At 43.5% G+C, this 22,038-nt stretch overlaps 1 protein-coding gene across 2 annotated transcripts in view; it reads right to left on the bottom strand.

Annotated features, from left to right (window-relative positions):
• The window catches only part of ASAP3 (ArfGAP with SH3 domain, ankyrin repeat and PH domain 3), a 360,613-nt gene that overhangs the window by 104,572 nt on the left and 234,003 nt on the right, over positions 1-22,038 (bottom strand). For both annotated transcript variants that reach the window (XM_085647656.1, XM_085647657.1), the window contains 5 exons: positions 21,109-21,287; positions 20,502-20,635; positions 10,108-10,202; positions 9,285-9,465; positions 6,304-6,389 (listed from right to left, as the gene is read on the bottom strand). In XM_085647656.1, the coding sequence (XP_085503782.1) occupies positions 6,304-6,389; positions 9,285-9,465; positions 10,108-10,202; positions 20,502-20,635; positions 21,109-21,287 (675 nt within the window). The remainder of the gene's footprint in view (positions 1-6,303; positions 6,390-9,284; positions 9,466-10,107; positions 10,203-20,501; positions 20,636-21,108; positions 21,288-22,038) is intronic.

The following is a 22,038-nucleotide window of genomic DNA, read 5'->3' as shown; positions in this document are numbered from 1 at the left end:
GGTGTTGCAGTTGTTTGGAACAGTGTTTTAAGTACTGCTTGACCTTCATTAGCTTGTTGACGTGCTAACACATCTATGCAATAGTGTTTGGTAAATGTGTGTGGTATAGACCATGTAGCTGCCTTACATATGTCACCTAGCGGAATGTTACCTAAAAAGGCAACAAAAGCCCCTATTTTGCGAGTGGAATGCGCTCTAGGGGAATAGTTAAAGTTCTTTTAGTATACCATGTTTGAATGCATTTAACAATCCATCTGGCAATACCAGATTTAGAGATAGGATTGCCTTTGAGAAGTGGAGCAAATGTAACAAACAGTTGTTTTTTTTGGCGAAAGTCTTTTGTCCTATCTATGTGGTACAGTAAAGCTCTTTTAACGCCAAGCATGTGAAGAGCACGTTCCGCTACAGAATCGGGTTGAGGAAAGAAAACTTCTAACTCAACCGATTGGTTTAGGTGAAAGGCAGAAACAACTTTGGGAAGGAATTTAGGGTTGGTGTGGAGAACTATCCTGTCTTTGTGTAGCTGAAAGAAGGGTTCTTCTAAAGTTAATGCCTGTAGCTCACCAACTCTCCTCAGTGATGTGATAGCAATGAGGAAAGCAACTTTCCATGAGAGGAATTGCACAGGGCACTTGTGCAGTGGTTCAAAAGGTGGACCCATGAGCCTTGTGAGAACAATGTTGAGATTCCACACTGGGGCAAGAGGAATCCGTGGAAATATTACTCTTTTCAAGCCTTCCATGAAAGCTTTAATTACTGGAACTCTGAATAGTGTTAGATGATGCCTATTTCGCAAGTAGGCAGCTACTGCTGCAAAGTGCAAACAAAGAGACGTATCCACTAGTCCTGTTTGCTTTAAATGTAACGGATAATGTTTTGTATGGAAGCATCTAAAGAATTGATTTTGTTGTTATTGGAGTATCAAACAAATCTTTTCCATTTTGCTGCTTAGCAAGCTCTAGTGGTAGTCCTTCTTGCTTCTTTAAGAATATTCACACAATCTGGTGGTATATTTAAATAATGTTAAACTTGAAATAGCCGTGCACACCTTACTTAAACAATTGCTTCCGTATTTCCAAAAGTATTTCAAACTATTAACTCTGATGCGTGCATCCTGGGTTGCGTGAACTGCCCTGGTTTCACGCGCTGAACAACATCAACAAAAATGGAGCGAAGTTTCACCCCTTGACCCGGCGCACAGCTTATATCGTGGTTTCCACGCTTATTTAACTTTTTCCTTTAATGACATTTTTGGTAATGATTAGTCCATGTGATCCAGATTTTCAAATTCATTATTTTATTTCCTTAGATTTTTTCACATGTGAGATACTTATATCTTTAACTGCTTCTCATGCCATGGGTATGCCAATCCAAGCCTTTTCCCGGGCACGCCAAAAGACATAAAACATCCTCAGTTGCAAATCTTGTATGACCCAATGCATTTCGGGCTACTTAAAAGCCCTTCTTCAGGGGTTTTCTACAAATAAAAGAACATTGCTATTAAAATATGATTTCAAACCGCTATCATGAACTATATACATTTCTACGCAAGCAAATCAATACCATGTATTTGTACAGCGCAGATGGGAAAGAGCAGCGGATATATTAGAAGGGGTGAACATCAGTGTGTTATTCCGCATCAACGAGAAGGTTAAAATCAGGAGGTTGAATCAGTAGGTCTGCAGGTTTTGCAGGCAAGATAGTGGTAGCAATTCCGTTTTGTATTTAGAGGGAAAGCGCTGTACAAATACATGGTATTGATTTGCTTGCGTAGGAATGTATATAGTTCATGATAGCGGTTTGAAATCATATTTTAATAGCAATGTTCTTTTATTTGTAGAAAACCCCTCACTCGTTGATTTGCTGTCTCCTTCTGCTGAGGCAGTCGGCAATTTGATTGTTTCCTCCTGGGAGATGTTCTGCCAGAAGATACATTTTGTGATGGATTGCCCATTTCTAGATGGCTTGAGCAAGTGTTGACAGTTGGGGAGAGGGTGTCCCCCCCCCCCCCTCCTTTTTTCACATAATACATTGTTGTCATGTTGTCTGTTCGGACTAGGACAGTGTTGGTGATGAGGTGAGTTTAAAAAGCTTTAAGTTTCAGACCAATTGCTAAAAGCTCTAGGTAATTGATGTGGAAAGTCTTGTGCTTGTTGCTCCACAGTCCTTGTATTGTGTAACCCTTGAGATGAGCCCCCCAACCTTTTAGAGATGCGTCTGCTGTGAGCACGATCTGTGGAATAGGGTCGATGAAAGGCGGCCTGCTGATACGTTTTGTGGGTTCCACCTCTGCAGAGAGCGATGGGTACGGCCGTTTACCAACACTAGATTGGTAAATTGACCCTGTGACTGATGCCACTGATATGCAAAGCACTCTTGTAGGGGGCACATGTGAAGCCTTGCATGGGGTACAATTGCGATGCAAGACATCATCATTCCCAGCAGTTGCATGAACACACTGGCTGTTAAAGCTTGGTTGGGTTCAAACTGTAGAATGATAGCCTGAATATTGCGGATTCTGGCTACATTGGGAGAAGCTAGAACTTTGACTGTGTCTAGACTGGCTCCTAAGTAAGACTGCATCTGTAATGGTGGCAGGTGAGATTTTGGAGCATTGATGGTGAAGCCCAGTTGATGAAGTAGATCTACTGTGATCTGTGTGCGTTGTAGACAGTTCTGGAGAGAGCTGGCATTGATAAACCAGTCGTCTAGATAGGGGAAGACATGAATTTGTTGTCTTCTGAGATGAGCAGCGACTACGGCCAGACATTTGGGTGAAAACTCTGGGCGCTGTAGTCACTCCAAAGGGAAGCACCTAGAATTGGTAAGGTTTGTCCGCTATCACAAATCTGAGGTATTTGCGATGAGCCGGATGAATTGGAACATGAAAATACACGTCCTTTAAGTCAAGGGTAGACATAAAGTCTGCTCTTTGTAAAAGTGGGAGTACCTGTTGAAGAGCCACCATGTGAAAGTGCTCTGACAGTATATAACGGTTTAGCTCTCTGAGATCCAGAATAGGTCTTAGGGAACCAGCCTTTTTGGGGATGAGAAAGTACACAGAGTAAACCCCTGAGCCCTGGTACTGTATTGGATCCAGGTCTATTGCCCCCTTTATTAAGAAGGACTGTACCTCTTGTTTCAGCAAGTGTATGTGTCTGGGGACAACTTGTGAGACCGAGGTTGAATGTTTGGGGGATTTCTGGTAAGCTCCAGGCAATAACCATGTTGGATAATTCCAAGCACCCATTTGTCTGATGTTATAGACTGTCAAACCAGGAGAAATTGTTAAAGTCTTCCCCCGACAGGAGTGGTGTTATCGGGGGGGAAGCTTTGGCAAGTCACTGTTTGTTGGGGGAAGGAGAGTTACGGGGTGTGTTGCCCTTACCCATACCTTTGAAGATGTTGCCTCTATAAGCTCCGCGAAAAAACCCTCCGGAGGGAGAGGACTGGTTGTTAGTTTTGTAAGGGGAGGTTTTTTTGATCTGGGGATGGTGTTTTTGACCCTCCTCTGTAAAAGGAGCGACGAAATGAGCTTCTGCTGGAGGTAGTCTGGAGTGCTCCCATAGATTTAGCTACCGCGGTGTCTTTCTTCATTTTCTCTAACTCCTGGTCGAAGTTGGAACCAAATAACTGTTGCTTATCAAAGGATGTGTTAAGGATGTGTTAAGGATTGATTGCTGGGCTTCAGATTTAAACGGTGAAATCCTTAACCAAGAGTGTCTCCTGATCAGAACTGGTGTTAACTTCTCTAGCTGCAGTGTCTGCAGCATCGAGAGTAAAGCCTATAGAGGAATTAGAAATAAGTTTACCCTCATTTATTAAGTCCTGTGCCTTAGCCTTATGCTCCTCTGAGAGATATTTGAGCAATTGCTCTATTTCGTCCCAGTGTGCCCTGTCATACCTGGCTAATAGGCCCTGCATATTTACAATGAGCCATTGATTTGCAGCTTGAGCAGCTTCGCTTGCCACAAGCATCAATTAATTTGGACTCTTTATCTAGAGGAGGAGTATCTCCTGATGTTTGAGAATTAGTCCGCATACGAGCATTAGATACTACTAGGGAATCTAACGGAAACTGTCCCCTTATAAATATAGGATCTGTAGGAGAGGCTTTATATTTTTTATCCACCCTAGGAGTCAAGATGAATGTTCTGACTGGGTCTTTGAAAATCTCATCAGCATTTCGCCTCATGATTTTAAGCATGGGAAGCGTCTTAGATGACCTGTGTGTAGAAGCTAAAGTTTCTAACAACAAATCTTCTAGTGATTCTTTGTGCAGCTCAACCCTATGGGGATGTTCAGCCCTGGTAATGAGCTCTTGGTGTCATCTGGAGGAGATGGTTTAGTTGGGTAAAGGTCTGGATCAGTATCAACTGGGGGATCAATTGTGTAATCTGTCCATGGATCTGTTGAGATGTTCAAACTCCCCCCCCCCATCATCTGCATCAGCATGGTGTGATTGTGGGGAATCCGGAGGTGTAATATGCAAGGGATTCTGTGGTGGAGACGGAGGTGCTGGAAGATGGAAAGGACTTGTAGCAACAGATTCTTTCTTCAAGGAGATCTTGTAAGAAATGTCCTCATCTTAAAGCTTGCATTTTTTAGGTGGTTTCTTGTAAATATTTACCAGTCTCAGGGGTTAATGTGTAGCCTCTTCTACTTTGGATCTAGTGTGAACAGAATAGTGTGCACTTTCAGAACTGAAGGGTGCTCTTTGTGTTTCGGAGCCGAAGTTTTCGGTGCTGGTGTTTTTGGTCCGACGGAGGCTGGCCTTTCGGCGTGGAAGGTTTTGGCTCCGAAGATTGCTTGGGTTTCAGCACAGAGGATTTCAGCTCCGAGGAAGACTTTTGGTGACCGTGTACAGAGCTGGAAGTCTTGACTGTCTGTTTCGGAGCCAGGTGCAAAGGCGGAGTGTGGGAAACGTCGTCTCTGTGCCGACACTGGCCAGATGGCAGAGGTGGTGTCGAAGCCTTGAATTTTTTGGGGGGTTTGTGGGGGCAAAGGGTCTTCATTACTCACGTCACCTTGTCTCTGCGGCAGTTCTTCTGTGTCGAGGTCTATCTCAAGCTCCGAGTTTGAGTCTTGTTCAGAAAAGGCTTCCTCCTCTTCTGCCGCTGATGCGTCAATGTCTTCTTGGCCGGAGCCTTCACCGAAGATGTCCGGTATGTCTTCGATGCTTTGACGCTGCATGTCTTGATGTCGAGCCCGACGGTCGCAGAGATTCTTTTTGACCGGAACGATGTGCAAGCGTCACAGTTTTCTTCTTTGTGCTTGGGAGATAAGCACAAGTTGCACACTTCGTGTGAGTCAGTGCGCGGATACTTGTAGCACTGAGGACAGAATTTAAATGGAGTCCGATCCATCGATGGAGAGCTGACCGGGAGCGGTTAGGCCTCGAAGTCCGTCCACAAAGCTTTCCGAGCGAAGGTCGATCCCAATGTCGAAACAATACGTGGAGAAGTGGAAATGCGTACAGAAACAATACCATCGAGGGTAGAGAGGATGGCGCGCCGAGGGAACCCGAGGAATGGTTTCAAACTGGAGCACAGCAATACACGTCCAAACCCGATGGCGGAAAAAAACAATCTAACAATGGAGTCAACGGCCATGCGCACTATCACCGAAAGGAGGAGTCACCTTACCTTGTGACTAGGAAAGACTTCTTTGAAGAAAAACAACTTGCAAACATCCGGACCCAACACTAGATGGCAGGAGTGTGTAAAGCATGTGTATCTACAGCACACAAGCCTCAAACATAGGTGTTACAGCACCAATCAAAGATCTGACTCTCCAGAGGACCATTCACATTTTATATGAGTTTTAGTCCTTGCTCAGGTCTCCCAATCCCTGGGCTGCATTTCACAGACCATTAACGGTGCCTCCCATGGCCTGATATGCATCTAAAAGTCCCTGCTTGCCTCTTTAGTTTTTCTACCATGTTTCCTAGCCCCTTCTCGATCTCTCCCAGTCCTACTACCACACTTTCCAGTTCCTACTCTGCCCGCATCAAGACTTTGCCCCAAAACACGACTTCCAAAACCCACATGTCCGAGTCCTTGTCAGAGCCTCTCAGTATGTAGCTACATCTATTCAGAGCCACTTAGTCCCCCCTCCAGGTTCTCCCTGTCTCAGTTCCCAATTGACCGTACCTGTCCAATGTACATTACCAAACTCACAGCACAAGTCATCCAGTCTCTAATGCTAGCAGATATTCCTCTCTAGTCCTTGCCAGAGCCCGCTAGTTTCCAGCTAGATCTTACCAGAACCTGCCCAGTGCCACTTAGTCCCTCCTTCCCTTACCCATTTTGAATGATGAAGTCGACAAGCGGCAGCGTGGCCTCATCTGCAAGACGTACCGCTAGATGTAGTGCAGTCTCACTAGGGTCCTGCCAGGGAGAGAAAAGACGAGAGCAGCTGATGTCAACAGGATACCATGACTAAAAGAGACACTGTAGAGTAAATACATGACGCAGAGGTTAGGACACATCAGGGAAGGATGGACTGTTTCCCTATTGGTAAGGGCCCAGAACAATTATTGAAAGGCTCTCTGTGAAAACAAGACAGGACCTAGGGCTGGACACCTTTCTGGGATCAAAAGATGCTTGTCTCATCAGCCAATAAACCTAGCGTAAAACATGTACAAAACTGGTTCAGGCGTTGGTCTTCTCCTCCTATCTGTTTAGACGCCCATTCCACCAGCAGACATAATTGCATCTTTGAAAAGAGTATCTTCGTACTTTCAGGCTAACAAGTCACACATTTCAATTTATTTTTCCCTCAGATTCCTTTCATGGTTCTCTGTGGCAGGTCCAATGTCAAACAAATGTATGATCCACGTACTTAGCAACAACATAGCCATTTCTTGCACTCCCTTACTTCAATTAAAAAATTAGAAAATAGCACTGCGTAATTTAGCTTCTAGTCGTTTCAGAACTACCTCAAAACTATGGCTCTGATTACAATGACAGGCGGACATTGTTTCGGTGTTGGAACCGACCAACTGTAGGTTCGCCTGCAGCACAGGCTCCCATAGAGAAATGGGAGTTTGTGTATATCTCTGCACCGTGTGGTGCCTGCCACATGGTGCAGGGACTTAAAGAGGGGCACCATAGGTGCCTCCTTGGCCTCCAACCAGAGGACGCAGCGAGAAGGGGGCCCTGCTAGGGATCCACAAAGTCACTTTCCGACGGGCTTTTCATGTCGGAAAGCCCAACATGAAAAGCCTGTGGGAAACCGACATTGTAATCCAGACAGCGGAAACGCCGTCCTTTAGTGATTATGTGCCGGTTCCAACTGGCCGATGGGCTTCTTGAGCCTGTTGGAAGCCAGCCGGACTGACCGGCCCGTTTACTCCTCCGACCGCCATCATTGTAATACAGCGGTCGAAAGTGAAACCGAAGATGTTGGTCGGAAAGCCTCTGACCTCAGGTTGGAGGCTTTCCGACCGACATCAAAATGAGGCCCTATGTCTCCTATGTAGATTCTTTTCATGTTCTCTTGTTCTCACCCCTTAGTCCTAATGGAAATCCTCTTCCTACCGAATTCCAAACTCGTACTGGCATACTGGGTACTTGCCTATCCTGCAGGGCCAGCTCTAGGGCTTTGTGACCGTTGCCACTGCACCAGGCACTGACTTCAGGAGGGGCTGTGTTTTCAAGTATATTTTGATTTTAAAAGCACCTGCTGCCACGTTCCTTGTCTCCAGTAATTTTGAAGCAACAATAAAAATGTGAAAATAACTCCAGTGATAAATGTTCTTTCTGGAGAGAAATCGGAGTTTTGTCTAGTGGCTGTTTTGATTCATCATAAGGTAGCGCAGAGGGTTGATAGGCCTCCTGCAAATTACATGTACCATGCAGATCACAAAGTGCATATAATGTAGCTGGATCAGTGGGTTAACTGCTTTTGTCAGAGAAATCCTTTTGTTACTTCCAGTTAATAGGTTAAAATCCTAAAATATAACAATTAGCTGTTAAGTGTCATCAAAGAGATGCATGCAAACTGCAAGGTATAGGTTAAAGAGATATGATTTTTTCTGCACTCTTTTATTATCCAAATATTGTAAAAAGTGTTTATTTGGGCAGAAATCAATTCATATTAGTAAAAGCAATCCTCGACCATTGTTTTACTTTTTAAATTCTGAGTTTATGCTTCTCCAGACCAAGCACTCCTAAACTATACTGTCTACCAGTATGGATGACATGTGAGTCCTACACCTTGTAGTCCTCTGTCTTATGCAACATTTCCTATAAACTGATTTACACACGAAAGATTCATCGCCTCTGAGTAATGTGTGTGTGATGTAAAGTCCTCTGACAACCTACACTAGTATGAGTGGCGCTATGAAACTAAAGAAATGCATGAGAGAGAGAGAGAAGGAGAGAGGGAGAGATAGAGATAGAGAGAGAGAGAGAGAGAGAGAGAGAGAGAGAGTGGTTATGGAGACTTAAGGGGCACGTTTAAAGAGTGGTGGTGAGGGAATCCACAGAGAAAGAGGTCAATGGAGAGTGCCAACAAACACTGTTGCATGGGGCGCCACCAGAGCTAAAGCTGGCCCTGCCTATCCTCCCATTCTGACTCTTGTCCCTTTTGCTGCATCCAATTTTACAGTATACATCAAGACTGTCCCTATGCATAGCTTTTTCCTCTGGTTTTATTCATGATCGTTACCTTCTCACTAGACGGCCACTCCTCTGTCCTCTTCGAGTTTTGCTCGCCACTATTCCTTTTCAACAATTCATCTCCAACAAAAAAATTCAACTCCTATTGAATCTCAGTTACTACTAGCATCTCACCTGCCGTCAAATTCTACTACCTTTTATCTTCAAATGTATTCCCAGCTTTGCAGCTTTGCACGTGCCTTAATGGTCTAATTAGCCTTTACTTGGCTCTCGCACCAACATTCTACCTCGAATGCCCTACTCATGTCCTCCATAAGCCTCCTTGACCTTGTATTTGTTTCTCTGAGGAGCTTACCTCTCTTTGTCACTCTCTTCTAGATTAACCCTAGGTCTCAGCATACTCAAACTTTCAAACATGCATTCCGTTGCCATTTCAGTGTAGCCCTTTGCAGAATGTTCTTTTATAAATACAAACAAAAGTACCAAAACTGGTTATTCTCAATGAAATGGTGCACCAGGCAGGTTCTACAGGGTTGCGATTTGGAGGTCCTACTTCCTAAAGTAATTTACTACTACACTTGGCTATTCACAGCAAAGGGGTTTTCTTTTTCTGTGAGCAGTCAGTGTGATACTCAGTGTAGTAGCTGAGGGTATAATTACCTGAGAGTCCATCGCTGGGAGAGGTTTTGACAGGTCCCATCCTTCTGCAAAGGCCTGCAAAAGGCACAGTAGATCTCGGCTTTGGATGGCTTCCCAGACCAGCTGTGGATCCTGCCCGTTTCCTTGTCGAACAAACTTGCGATCCACATATTTGGCAACTATATACTCTTTTCTCGCACTCCTGTGGGGGAACGGGGTGAAGGAGTGAAGGGAGGAAAGTGGGATATTTTGACATACCTAAACCATACCTCTGCAGTTTCCCAAACTTTCTGCAATTTAAGAACATAAAAACAGTATTGTCGTAGGGAGAGGTGTGACACAGCAGCCAGAGCGGCTGACTCCGGAGCACGGGGCTCACAGTTTGATCCCCAGCGGCAGCTCAGCATCATGTGACTGTAGGCAATAGCTCACTTAATCTCCCCGACAGCCCCCAGCACTTTGAAACCCTTAAGGGGGTGATATGTTCGCTCTTTACAAATATTAATTATTATTTTGATCTAATACTGCTTAAAATAGGAATGAATCAACAGTTACCGCTGTTTTTCCACAAATGCAAACTCTGTCACCTCTTTAACCTCATTAGCCTGTACACCCTTTATTATTCCTATTTGCACATTCAAAGTTGGATACCATGCAAGCGCTCTGAAGCAGATATTGTGGCACTTTATTAATCAAATAAATAAACATAAGAATTGCAAAGCCTACTTTTGATTTTGTTCTAACATTGCTCATATTCATCTTCCAGACAGTTTTTGGCACCTCTTCGCTCACAGGAATATTCCAAACACCTGCAATGCTCCCGCACTTTCACAATGGTACTCACATGTCACTGCTGGGCACAGGCTTCACTCCGGCATGGGGTGGCAGCTTGGCCTCCAAGATCTCATTAAACCTTTGGTTCCCGATGTTTACTGCCAACTGTGGGAGCAAAGGAGAGTAACAGAGCTTTGAAGAAATGGCCCCAACCATCAGCGGTGCATTTTCTCTATTCACTTGATTTCAGAGCCCACAAGAGCGAAGTGGATCAGGCACCAGTCCACTTGCCAACTGAACCCACGTACCAGCTGCAGCGAGATCGCTGGATCACCAGATCTAGAGAGGACTCTGACCTACCAGCTCTGAAGAGGAATCTAGCATATCTTCTTTAGAGATATCTTTGGTCTACTGGCTCTAGTGAGAGCCCTGGTCTATCTGCACTAGAGGTAGCAACTAGCAGAAAAGGTGCCTTTGGTATCCTGACTATAGAACTTACTCTGCCCTAATAGCTGCAGAGATGGCAATACCCTACCCACTTTGAGGAAGATTCAGGCTTACTAGCTACACAGATGACAGAAGTCTACGCAACGGAGAGAGGGCCCGAGACTGTCTAGTCTGTGGATGGATCACACATAGGTGCACTAATACGGCTTTAACAACCTACTCCAAAGAGTCCTTTGACACTCCTGTTCTAGAAATGGTTCTGGCCCACCTATGTAAAAAAGTGTATTGCAGACAATGAATTAAAGAAATAGCATCATCATATATTTTATAGAGAGGGCCTCTTCTAATTGGGTCTGCAGAGCTTGTGATACAGATTGTTCTGGAATAGAGACCTAAAGATGGTTCCAACCTACTAGCACTACAGAGATTTGCTGGATGTCAGATCTATCAATGGCTGCAGAATAGCTACTGAAATGTGGACTCAGCCTATCTGTTTTACAGATGTCCCAAGAATACTTGCTCAAGAGATCACTCTGGCCCGTCTGATCTCCAGGGGAATCATACCTCCTGCTAAGCTTTTCTCAGAAGCAATCTCAGGTCACGAGTCCCTCAAGAGGCGCTGCATGTGTTGGATGTTGTTCACCAACAAGTGCTACTCTCATGGAGGTGAAAGGGGTACACACAAAATGATAATCTATTTATAATGAGTATCTAGAATCCATATGACCAGGCCAGAGCACAACTTAATCTTGGTTGCAGCTAATCAATTGTCAGATGGGCATTTTATTACCTGCCCCCCCTGTGGGATGCTGCCTACTAGCAGCCCATGTGTAAATCCTTGCAGTCTATCATTATAGGGATCTCTAATTGTATGTGTAGTGTGTAATCGGTACTTGGGTAGGTGAACGGTTCCCCTGCAGTTATGAAGCTTCAATGGTACTGGGTGCTTGCCAGTAGTGCTCAGTAATAGGGAGTCATAATATCCCTTTCCCTGTCAGTCTGTCCTTTTACTTTCCTTCCTCCAAGCAGGAGCAGCTTTAAAGCTAAGCGTGTCCGATGTGCAATCATATAAACATAAATACTGCTGCACTGGGCAATGTGCGTCTCTGAACTCAGCCAGGGATGGATCTCCTAAGCTGGAGTTAGTGCAGCATTTAAAGCCAAAGGCACAGTAGGGCTTCAGTAACTGAGGAACAGTAGTGGTAAGTTACGCCAACTACCTGGCTCCCACTGGCAGCCCACCTGCTGCACGCTAGTTGAATGTCAGAAAACTACAGGCAACACAGACCCTGGAAGAAGCTGTAGGTAAATGTAAGTAATGCTGCTTATGTTCCTGCTGACCCAGGACATGTGCCTCCACGATTGTGTATCCTTCCTGTTGCATGAGGAGCCATCACTACCAGCTCTCCTACACTCCTGTGCTGTCCAACCCAGACACTGTTTGCTTGGGAAGGATGGCCTAGTAGTTGCACTGACCCACTACCCATGTATGTATAATTCAGTGTTTCACTTCTTTTTCTGGAGGGATGCCTTAATACTTCTGTTTTACTTTTTCTAACATCCCATGTGTGTTAATTCAAGGGGGCTTGCACCACTGGCTGTGCAGTTTATGCCGCTTCTTCTGTGGGCAAATGAAGAGTGTAATATACCTTACCAACATACTTTTTTCGGTGTGAGGGCCGCTTGCAATGCATTCACCTGCCCTGCTTCTGTCCATGCTCTGTTTGCTCTGCACATCTCTGTAGGCCTGCCAGCCTGCTGCTGTTTATGCTGTATCTGCTCTTTGTACAAGGTAAGCTTAGGCTACTATGGCCTGGCCTCTACTTGTTTGTACAAGGAAAAGTGGCTCACTGAACTCCTTCTGTAAGTATTCTGTGATTAGGGGTACCTTGCAGTAAGGTTGGGTAAACTGCATCCGTTCTGTGCTCTACTGCTGTCTGTGCTACACTGCATCTGCCCATTCTATACCTTTTTTGGTGGGTGTGACTCTGCGGTCTCAAATAATGCTTCTGTTTTGTGTGCATAATGTGGGGTGATACTTTCCACTGCCCTTGATGATCTGGCCATACTCTAACTTATGTATGTGATGGAGAGGGAGGGAACGTTGTTTTCCTACTGCCTGCACTATATATGTTATGTAAGTACAATGAAAGATTGCACTTCTGTTGCATGTGCTGTACCTGCTGTTTGTTAAACTTGCCCTGCGTTCCTTGCTGTATACGTGTGTGTGTTTGCCTGCGTAACACTTGCCCTGCTGCCTCGGTTTCCCTATTCTGTGCGTCTGTGTGAAACATATGCCACTGACTGTGCTGTACATGTTCGGTAAGGGTAAGGAAAGCTTACACGGGTGGTTGCTGTGCAGCATAAGGTGTGTGGTGAGAGTGTTTTTGAAGTTCGTGAAAAACTTTTTTAAATGACAGAAAAATGGTTCAATGACCGTGCATAAACTAAAAACATGCATCGACAAATCCAACCATTGAGGATTTGAGCAGTTAAAAAAGGCTTATACAAGCTTCTGGTACTACATGGGCAGATATAGTGCAAGATTCAACTTCCCCACACACATATATCCATCTACTGATCACATTAATGCAAAACACCCAAACATACCTGGTACAATACAGAATAACACAAACTGGGTAGATGATCTAACAGTGAATGTGAGTGAGCAATAAGAATAGTGGGGTGCAGAAGAAGAGATGTAAACAGTGGGAAGTTATTAAACCACCATAATGTACAAATTACTCATGAAGTCTTATTTAGAAGAATGTGTTCAGTTTTGGAGCCCTCATCTGGATTGCTGTCCAGTTACAAAAGTCTCACTTTTAATGCTGTATCCAGTTTTAAAGGCCACCTCTGATGTACTGAGTTGAATTCTGGAGGTAATACCTGCCACTTATCACACACAATACCAGTCAGAAGCTGTGATTTGACTGCCTACATTCCTATAAATTCAGAGCACTCCAATTAATCAATTTATTCATGCAAAAAGAAAATAAAGTGTTTATTTTAAGTGTCCAATGCAACACACCAACATCATAGGTTAGAGCACCTACTAAAGTGAACAATACAAAACATGTGTTCCGTTTTTATTAGCTTACAGTCATGAGTCACTGATATTTCTTCCAGTTCAAAATGGGATGCCTATTACTGAACCCATTTATTCATATGGATATGTATGACCCATTAGCTTTTGTAAACACAGTTGTTTACTACTCTTGCCCAATAACTACCAATACTACTACATTGAAATTAGAAGAGTAAGTTGCTACACCTGAGCAGTGGGGTTAGGAACTCACATGAAGCATGAACAAGTGAATAATCAATAAACATGACGTTCAGTCAAAGCTATAACTTCAAAGAAGAAGAATGATTTTATTTAAATGCAAATAAAAAAGTATTTAAGAGATGACAGAAGGTGTAGTACCTTCTGTGGTCAAAATATAACTCCATACGTTTTCGTGTCTATGTGCTAGTTTTTATAGAACATAAGTCCTCTAACCAAACTATGGGGCCACACTCTTCAATCTTATGCAGCAACCTTGCTATAATATAGCTGAACCTCTATTTTAATAGTTTCTCGGTTGAACACAGCACACCTCATTGGGTTGAAGCACCGACAGTTGAGTTTCAAAGTCACCAATAGAGCAGCATTTGTGCTCACACAATTCCAACACATAAACAATAAGGGTCACACTTGCATAGCCACTGACAGTTTTCCCAGTGCCAAGAGCATTGGTGTGCAAATCAAGGGTGACTAAAGTTTTGTCAACTAGAGTTCAGACCGAACCAGTTATGGCTCCAAGTTGTCTCAAATCTTTGCAATGGGATCAGGTGTAAGAGCGTATCGGCATTCTCCATGACGTTCCACAGTAATACCTATCTTTAGCTACCCAGCTCTAAATCTCAGAGCATCCTCTGGACATACGGGCTACACCAGTTTCCAATGGGAATTGGGTGTAAGATTTTAGGGCTCACCCAAATCTTAAAATAGGGATAATGAGACATTGTTCCAGAATTAGTGTGCCCAGCCAATGGAACTGGGCCCCACATTGAGGGTGTGATGACTCTAAACCCTCAACTCTCACTGGGATCTGAATAGGAATGTAGCTCCAACTCAAGAGTACCATGCAGGTTTGTCTGTGATGTTGGAGGAAATGGTCCCTACAATGGCATGCCGAGGCATCTGTGAATATTTTCCATTCTTCCAGGCTAGGTGGGCTGCAGGGATCTGGTGGCTTCTCGGTAGTTCTGTATACTGAATCATTCTCCATGCACTTTCAGTCAGCTGGGCCTTGCAGTGTTCTTCCAAACTTCACATAGCTCCTTTACTTACAAGGCAATGCAGCTCCTTTTTCAAGAGGTCATATTACAATGGGTTCCAAGGATTGGAGTGTGAAGGACAGCAACCACCAACAAAAATCCAGGTATTGAATTCCCAGATACTGAAATGAAGAGTCTCTTAAAAATCAGGACAATGTACGAGTTACTGTCTCTTGAATGAGAGCATCGAACATTTTTTGTTGGCCACTTCAGAAGCATGAGCCTACCCAAGGGCTAGCTTCTTAAAAGTCTTCTCCGATTCAGGGAGAACTGCCTCTTCCCTCTTAGTATTCAGATTTTTCTGGCTTCTAGAGCAGGGAGTCCAAGACGAGACCAGCTCAGGGAATTTTCTTCACCCATGCCAGAAGAGGCTCCAACAGAGGCACGCCATTACTGAGAGGTGATAGTAGCCTTCCCAAAGTAAAACCTTAAGTTCCTTTCAGTATGTGGAGAAAGCACAGTCATCAATGAAGTAATCAACTGATCAAGACAGATTGCTTTTGGTAATTGTGTGTTTGCTGGCCAATAGCTTTGTGTGGGGCAGTTGGGAGAAAATAAGGTAAACTCTCTTTCTTCACCATTGCAATTTGAGTGCGCCTCTCATACAAGGATCTTCTATGTCATAAATGGATTCAAGGACACACAAATAATCTGTTTAAAAAAGAAACACTGTCCTCTTCATCTATATATTTGGAATTTCCTTACTGGTTGGGCATTCTTGCAACTATGTGCCCACCTAGAATTAATGGCACTGTTCTTTATTATTGTTTATTATTACTTCATCTATTTTCAAAAGTATTTGATGAAGCCATTTTAGATCTCTATCATGCATCAAATATAAATTCAAAACAATAATATTTTGCAAAGTAATATGCTCAGAAATTTCAACTTGTATTGCCTTTATTTCATTTGTCAATCGAATTAACAAACATGGCTGCAAAGACATGTCATAGTGTCCTAGAAAGCAGAAGTGCTGCTGCCTTCATTTAATGCAGATGCATGCATCGATTCGCATAATTAAAGTATGTGCATCTTGCTAATCTTTTGCTAAGGGCAGGAGTGGAAAAGGAAGATGCAGTAAAATGATCGGTCACTTCTGTACCAAGAGGCACACTTCTGGAAAAGTCAAAGAACCACTTTGGCACAGTGGGTTCTCTCACTGCACCAGGATACAACATGAAATTTAACAACGGGCGCACATTTCTATTCTTGAAGGGCACTTGTCTGTTTGCAGGCAGCGCTATGCGCCTGCGGGTGTTCAGTGTGCAGCGTATGCAAATATATACAGTCCAGCTTGGTGGCAGGAGGCAGAGGTCTCAACTTTTGAAAAGTCTTAATAAGCAAATATGATGACTATAGGTAGTGATGTCACACAACGCTTGATGCCAATGACAACATGAAAAATATCACTAAAATAAACGAATGTTAAAATAAATGTAAAATGACACCGAAAGAAGAATTTTTATACCAAAAGCTTAGAACCAGCGATATAAACGTAGGCTCCTGGCTAACAATTGCACTGAACAGACAACATATGGAAGAGTCTAGATGAAATGTCAGACACCTGATATGCTCCAGTGCTGGAGAAGAGCGGTAATGTGTGCAAAGAGGCTCCTATGGGTTGAGGGAGGGAGTCCCTTGGTTGGGAATTCTTATTTCAGCATCACAGCAGAGTTCTGAACAGATCCACATTAGAAATCAAGTTCTAGACTTTTTCACAAAGCTTGACATTTAGCCTGGTGTGAGTGACAGATCAATCTGATGCCCAAATGTGTGAGTCCCACAACCAGAGTCTCTGAAGTCCCTGATTTACAAAGAGGTGTATTTCCATATTCACCCCTCTGAATCCAATTGTTCTATTTGCTAACAGTGACCAAGCATATTGCAACGTTCAAGGTAGATAGGATAGATGACATGCCCGAATCCTGCCGAACTGCACTGCATAAGGGCGCAGACATATAAAACTGAACAAGTCATAAGACAGGCTCTCTGTAAAGTGCTTCTTCCACCCATGTGGAAAGAGGGCAGGAGAGCCTATCAATACCAGCAAGTCCTTGAGACTCTATTCATTTGGAAGCATGTGCCTATGAATAACTTAGGACGTTATGACGATAGCGGTCAATCAGACCGCCATTGTATCAGGCAGGAGACCGTCCGACAATGAGTTTGCGGTCCGGTCAGGTCAATTATGATGAGACTGCCAGCACGGCGGTCGGAAAGTGCTTTTTACCACTGCGGCATGTGCTGTGGCCCAGGAAAAGGGCTGCAGCACAAGCCGCAATGGTAAAAAAAATGTTGTGCACATCCATGCACCGTGTGCCAGGCACCATGTGTTGTCTAGCACATGGTGCATGAATGTGTGGGGGGCACTACATATGGTGGCCCATGGGGAACAGGAGCCCTGCTTGGAGCCTCCAAAGTCTGTTTCCGTCTGTCTTTTCATGACAGTCAGACTGCCTTGAAAAGGCAGTCGGAAATGGACATCCTAATCCTTACGGCAATGCCTGCGCAGGCTCCGCCTCCATTGTAGGGATAGGATTCTGACCACTGCCCCGACGGGATCTTGGATCCTATCGGAGGAGGTGGTCCTTCACCCGACCTCTGTGCTCCGACTGCCGGTATTTGAATCCGGCGGTCGGACCGATGGCCAGGATATTGGGCAGACCGCCACAGACAGCCTGTGGGAGGCGATCCGCCCGCCATTGTTATGAGGTTCTAAGTGTTGGGTGCATTCTTGTTTGTTTCTTTCTGGAAGTTTATATGGTGAATACATTAGAAGACAAACGAGCTTCCAAGTTATGCAAAAAGGGTAAGGCTGCATAGAATTTTTGAGTAGCACAAAGCCTTCCAAAAATGCTCATGTCTCGTTTGAGAAAAGGGTAGATGTAATTGTGTGCCCACACCACACATCTGTGCAAAATGCACAGCTCTGAAAATCAGCTTCTCTACTTTGTTATATATGTAAGTGTGTCAGTGTGTGCATGTATTTGCTTCAAATAAATATAGAGCTTTGCAGGGACACTACAACTACCTTAAATATGTGTATATGTATCTTTTTAACATATCTTTTTATTAGCCACAAAATGACATATAAAACATAAATAAGCACTGTAAAGTACCTTATATTTATTATCCTAGACACTTCAGACAATCGCTTCCCACACCCATCCCTCCCCAGCACCCATATCATGGCCTAAACAAATTGCTTTTGGCTACAGATCCCCCGGGTCGTTGGAACGCTGGGACTTCACAGGTTTTGCCTCTCTACAGGTGTGTGGAATTTAATTAAATAGCTTTTTGTCCATGGGGCAAGTTGCTTCATAAATCAACCTGTCCTGTAAAAGAAAATCCACGTGTCCCTTTTGTGCCATGTAATGCGGCGACAAATTATGTCAGCAATCTCATTATGTAAGAACTCTAATATAGCCTCTCTGATTATGCCAGGGCTCATAACATAGCAGAGTTTGAATACTAGCCATGTCCTTATGTTGTCATTTTTCCACAGATCTACATACGGGGTCTGATGGTAGTGGTAAGCAATAGTTCCAGGGTTGGAATGCCCTTTTGAGTCTGTGGAAACCTACTAATTTGCATGTTTTAAGGGTTTTCACCAACTCTTCTCTAATCTTTTCCCATACTGAGAAAGGATGGAACTTTAGTCTTGATAATGGCAGATGTGAAACTTCTTCCAGGGTTGGGAAAAAAGTGATTGGAGAGAAAGTGAACTTGCAAACACTAAGATTTTCGCATGAGCAAATCTACACATGCATATTTGCTCATGCTAAAATGCATTTCACAAATATATTCCAAGAGTACTATTTCTTAGCCTACTTCTGTAAATTCTTGTGAATTCACGAAAATTGTTTATCTGTACTTAATGCAAGGACATATACCAGGGGTGCACATATGAGACTTTCTTCAATAATTGGGCCCCTAATTAGGTCTGGTATTAACCATGATCTTTTGTGTTTATTAAAATTATGTCTCTCTCTCGGTCTATTGGTGGGCTTCACTGTGAGTGACAGCATTCTGCTCTTCCACAAGAAGCATATCGGCACACAAAGTAGTTTTGTTCAGTGCCAGGAACTACTATGGCAATGTGTGCTTTTTCAGACCAAAAACTATTTTTGCTTTTGCCAATGTTTCTTAAAATGGTGAAGGCTCGGCAGCTCCCGCACCAATAAGGTTTTACAAAAACCATGCCAAAATAAGTCACACTGACAAAACCAAAAGGCTACCCACCAATTTCAGACCTGCTGGCTTTGCCAATGCTTGTTTATTTTTAGGTTTCCCATAATCTTATTGAAACTGGTTCCACTGATTTTCCATTATGAATATTTTTGGCAAATACTAGCATACATCAACTCATTTTACTAAATCACACTGCAAAGTAATGTAGCTAAAGTACTTTAGCTAAATGTGTTTTTTTTCCTACTTGCATTTTTTGTGAATATTTTATTTTGAAAGCAAAGACTCATCAATTTTGTTTTCAAGCTTCTACAAATATTTGCATTTAATCAGAGAGCATCCTGGGAGCATTATACATACCCTCATGTTGCTAAACTCTGAGCAGGTGTACACAATTTTACACTGGAACCACTGTCAGTAGTGCAATACGAGCTTACATTTACTTAGAGCGCTCACCCTAATAATAAAGGCTTTGCATTAATGAACCATAAATACAAGTTTCAACAGCATTAACACATGGACACAAATATTACCTTAACTGCATACAATGCCCTTTGCTGATCATAATGTGTTACTGTAAACTGGCAGCCAAAGGGGTTGTGCTGCAGGGGGTTGGACCTACTTGGTCCAAATACACATACAAACTTATTTCCCTTGGCCCCAAACAATATGTCCTGGGCGTCAGGCTATAGGAATTCCACATCCCTGCTCTGTATTCATTCCAGTGTCCCCAAAGTTTGGCTCAATTATGGGGGCAACCTATGTATTCATACACCATTCTTGCATGCACCAGTCCATGTCACGTTTCTCTTCGCCACCGTTAGCCCCAGACTAAGCCATATCCACTCCATATGAAGCAGGTCTGTTTTCTCCCAGACATTCAATAGACACCATTTCACTAGAGATGTGTATAATTTTTGTTCTTGTGTCAAACCTATGTTTCTGGTGTGCATGTATGGAAAGGCTAATTACATGCAGCTGACTTTACAAGTTGGGCACTGTTAAGTTCAATTCTTGGAATGGATTTGGTTCAAAGAACGAGTGAGGCTGCAAAACTCAGTTCATAGAAACTTAGAACATTAGGTTTTATATACTAAGCATCTGCCTAAATATGTGCCAACACATGAAAAACACATATGCCAACACTCTCTTCTGCTATATTTTTCTTGTCTGATCTGGCATGAACAAGGGCTCTTTCTCGCCATCACTAGCCTTTTGGAGGCAGAAGCTTATAAAAAAAATCATCTTCCTGTCTCTAATTGCTACATGGCACTTTCAGTTATTACCAGAATTTTTGGTTAGATTTTGCAATCTTCTTTAGATACACCTTTAGTTTAGATGTAAACATTTAAAAAGCAAAAGAAAATCAGCTTAAAGATAGAGAGAGAGAGAGGCCCTTTGGAAATTAAAACCTCTCACATTTAAGAGGAGAGCAGGAGGAATACAGTGTTCGAGAAAGAGACAATAAAAGCACGAGGGGACGTTCACAAATCCAAGGGAACATACCAGAAGCTCTGAGGTGCTGAGAAGGTCCAGGGTGATAGACTGAATGCGGGAGTAGTGCACCCCTAGCTCTCGATGAATCCCCGAGCATTCGATGCACGTCAGGATCCCCAGGTTCGTTGACAGCCAGGTAGGATCTGAAAGAGAGCAGGTTTATCACCACTTGGAACCACCTCCAAGCATCATCACAAGGTTTGACTATGCGTCTACTGAAATGTATTTACATGAATTGAAACCAAACAACTGTCAATTGGAAGGGAGGGTTGGCACCAGCAGTGGAGCTTCCGATGCTTCCACATTTGGGTTATCTGATGGAAGTGGATTTTCCATCACTGTCGTAGTTTCTCTAGGCAGGCATATTTCAGGTTTGGTTCCATGTGGGCATCCAGTCTTTGTACACACTTGTGGCTACACACTCTGTGGGTGTGCTTGGGGATGCAATATGTGTGTGCATTTGTGTGTGCATTTGGGTGTACGGCCCCTGTAAATACTTAGGTCTGTGTATGTGACCGTGGGGTGGGTGAAGTGGCCTCCCACTTGCCCGTGTTTGAGCATGCAGTCCATGTGTTGGCTTGTAGCCATGCTGTGTAAGGGCAAAGATTGTGCCTACCTGGGGCACCACAGTCGCAGCAGTGCTGGTTCCCTGGCAGGTTCTTAACCTCAGCAATGACAAGCTTGGTAAGCTCCTGGAGGCTGCTGTCCATGCCGCTACCACCACTGTTCACCGCATCACCTTTGAAGGCATTATTCAGTGCCTCATCTTTGCTGTTTTGTAACACCGACACCCACCTAGACAAAGAATGAACAGCTTGATTGTGAAAGCACTATATTATGTATAACAGTATAATATAATGGATTGTGGGGCACTTTAAACACAGCAATGGGCAAACACACTGCCAAACACTTACAAATTATAGCACCAAGTAATTGTCCAAAAAGCTGTACCCAACATATTGCCAGGTATGCACGTGATCCAGCCAGGTAAGTTTACCACATATTTTAAGGTATGAACACATTAAGCTACCTTGCAGGCATTCAACTTTGTGCCTTGCATGTATATTTTCTATTGTCAGGCAACTGCGCAATTTACTGTCATGTATCACAAACCAAAATAAACACAACAACCACCATCCAAATGCAACACATACCACAAGGCACAAGTGTAATATAGCACCAGGTATGCAAACCACACACTGTCAAATACATCCACCAAAGAATGAAAGTCAAGACCTGTCCTACTGATAACCAACGCACACCACATACTATCAAACTCTCACACAGCCCTCAACAAATACTACCAAGACAAAATCAGTAAGAGAAAGGGAAACTGGAGGATCACCAAGTAAACAATTGTAGAAGGGGAGGACGTGATCTGCAAGAGTTTACAACAAATTTTCAGAAATAGTGAACTACACTGAAGTTATTTTTGGAACATTAATTACAACAAGTAGAGGGGAATCTTCAGCAGCATATTTGGTGTATCAATGTCAGACTTGGAACCAATCAAGAACATTGTCTACCACTTCAAGTTGGGATAGAT

This window comes from Triturus cristatus, chromosome 3_2 (genome assembly GCF_964204655.1).
Source record: "Triturus cristatus chromosome 3_2, aTriCri1.1, whole genome shotgun sequence".
NCBI lineage: Eukaryota > Metazoa > Chordata > Amphibia > Caudata > Salamandridae > Triturus > Triturus cristatus.
Note: the sequence above shows the minus strand (reverse complement) of the source record. Positions and strands in the feature narration are given on the sequence as shown.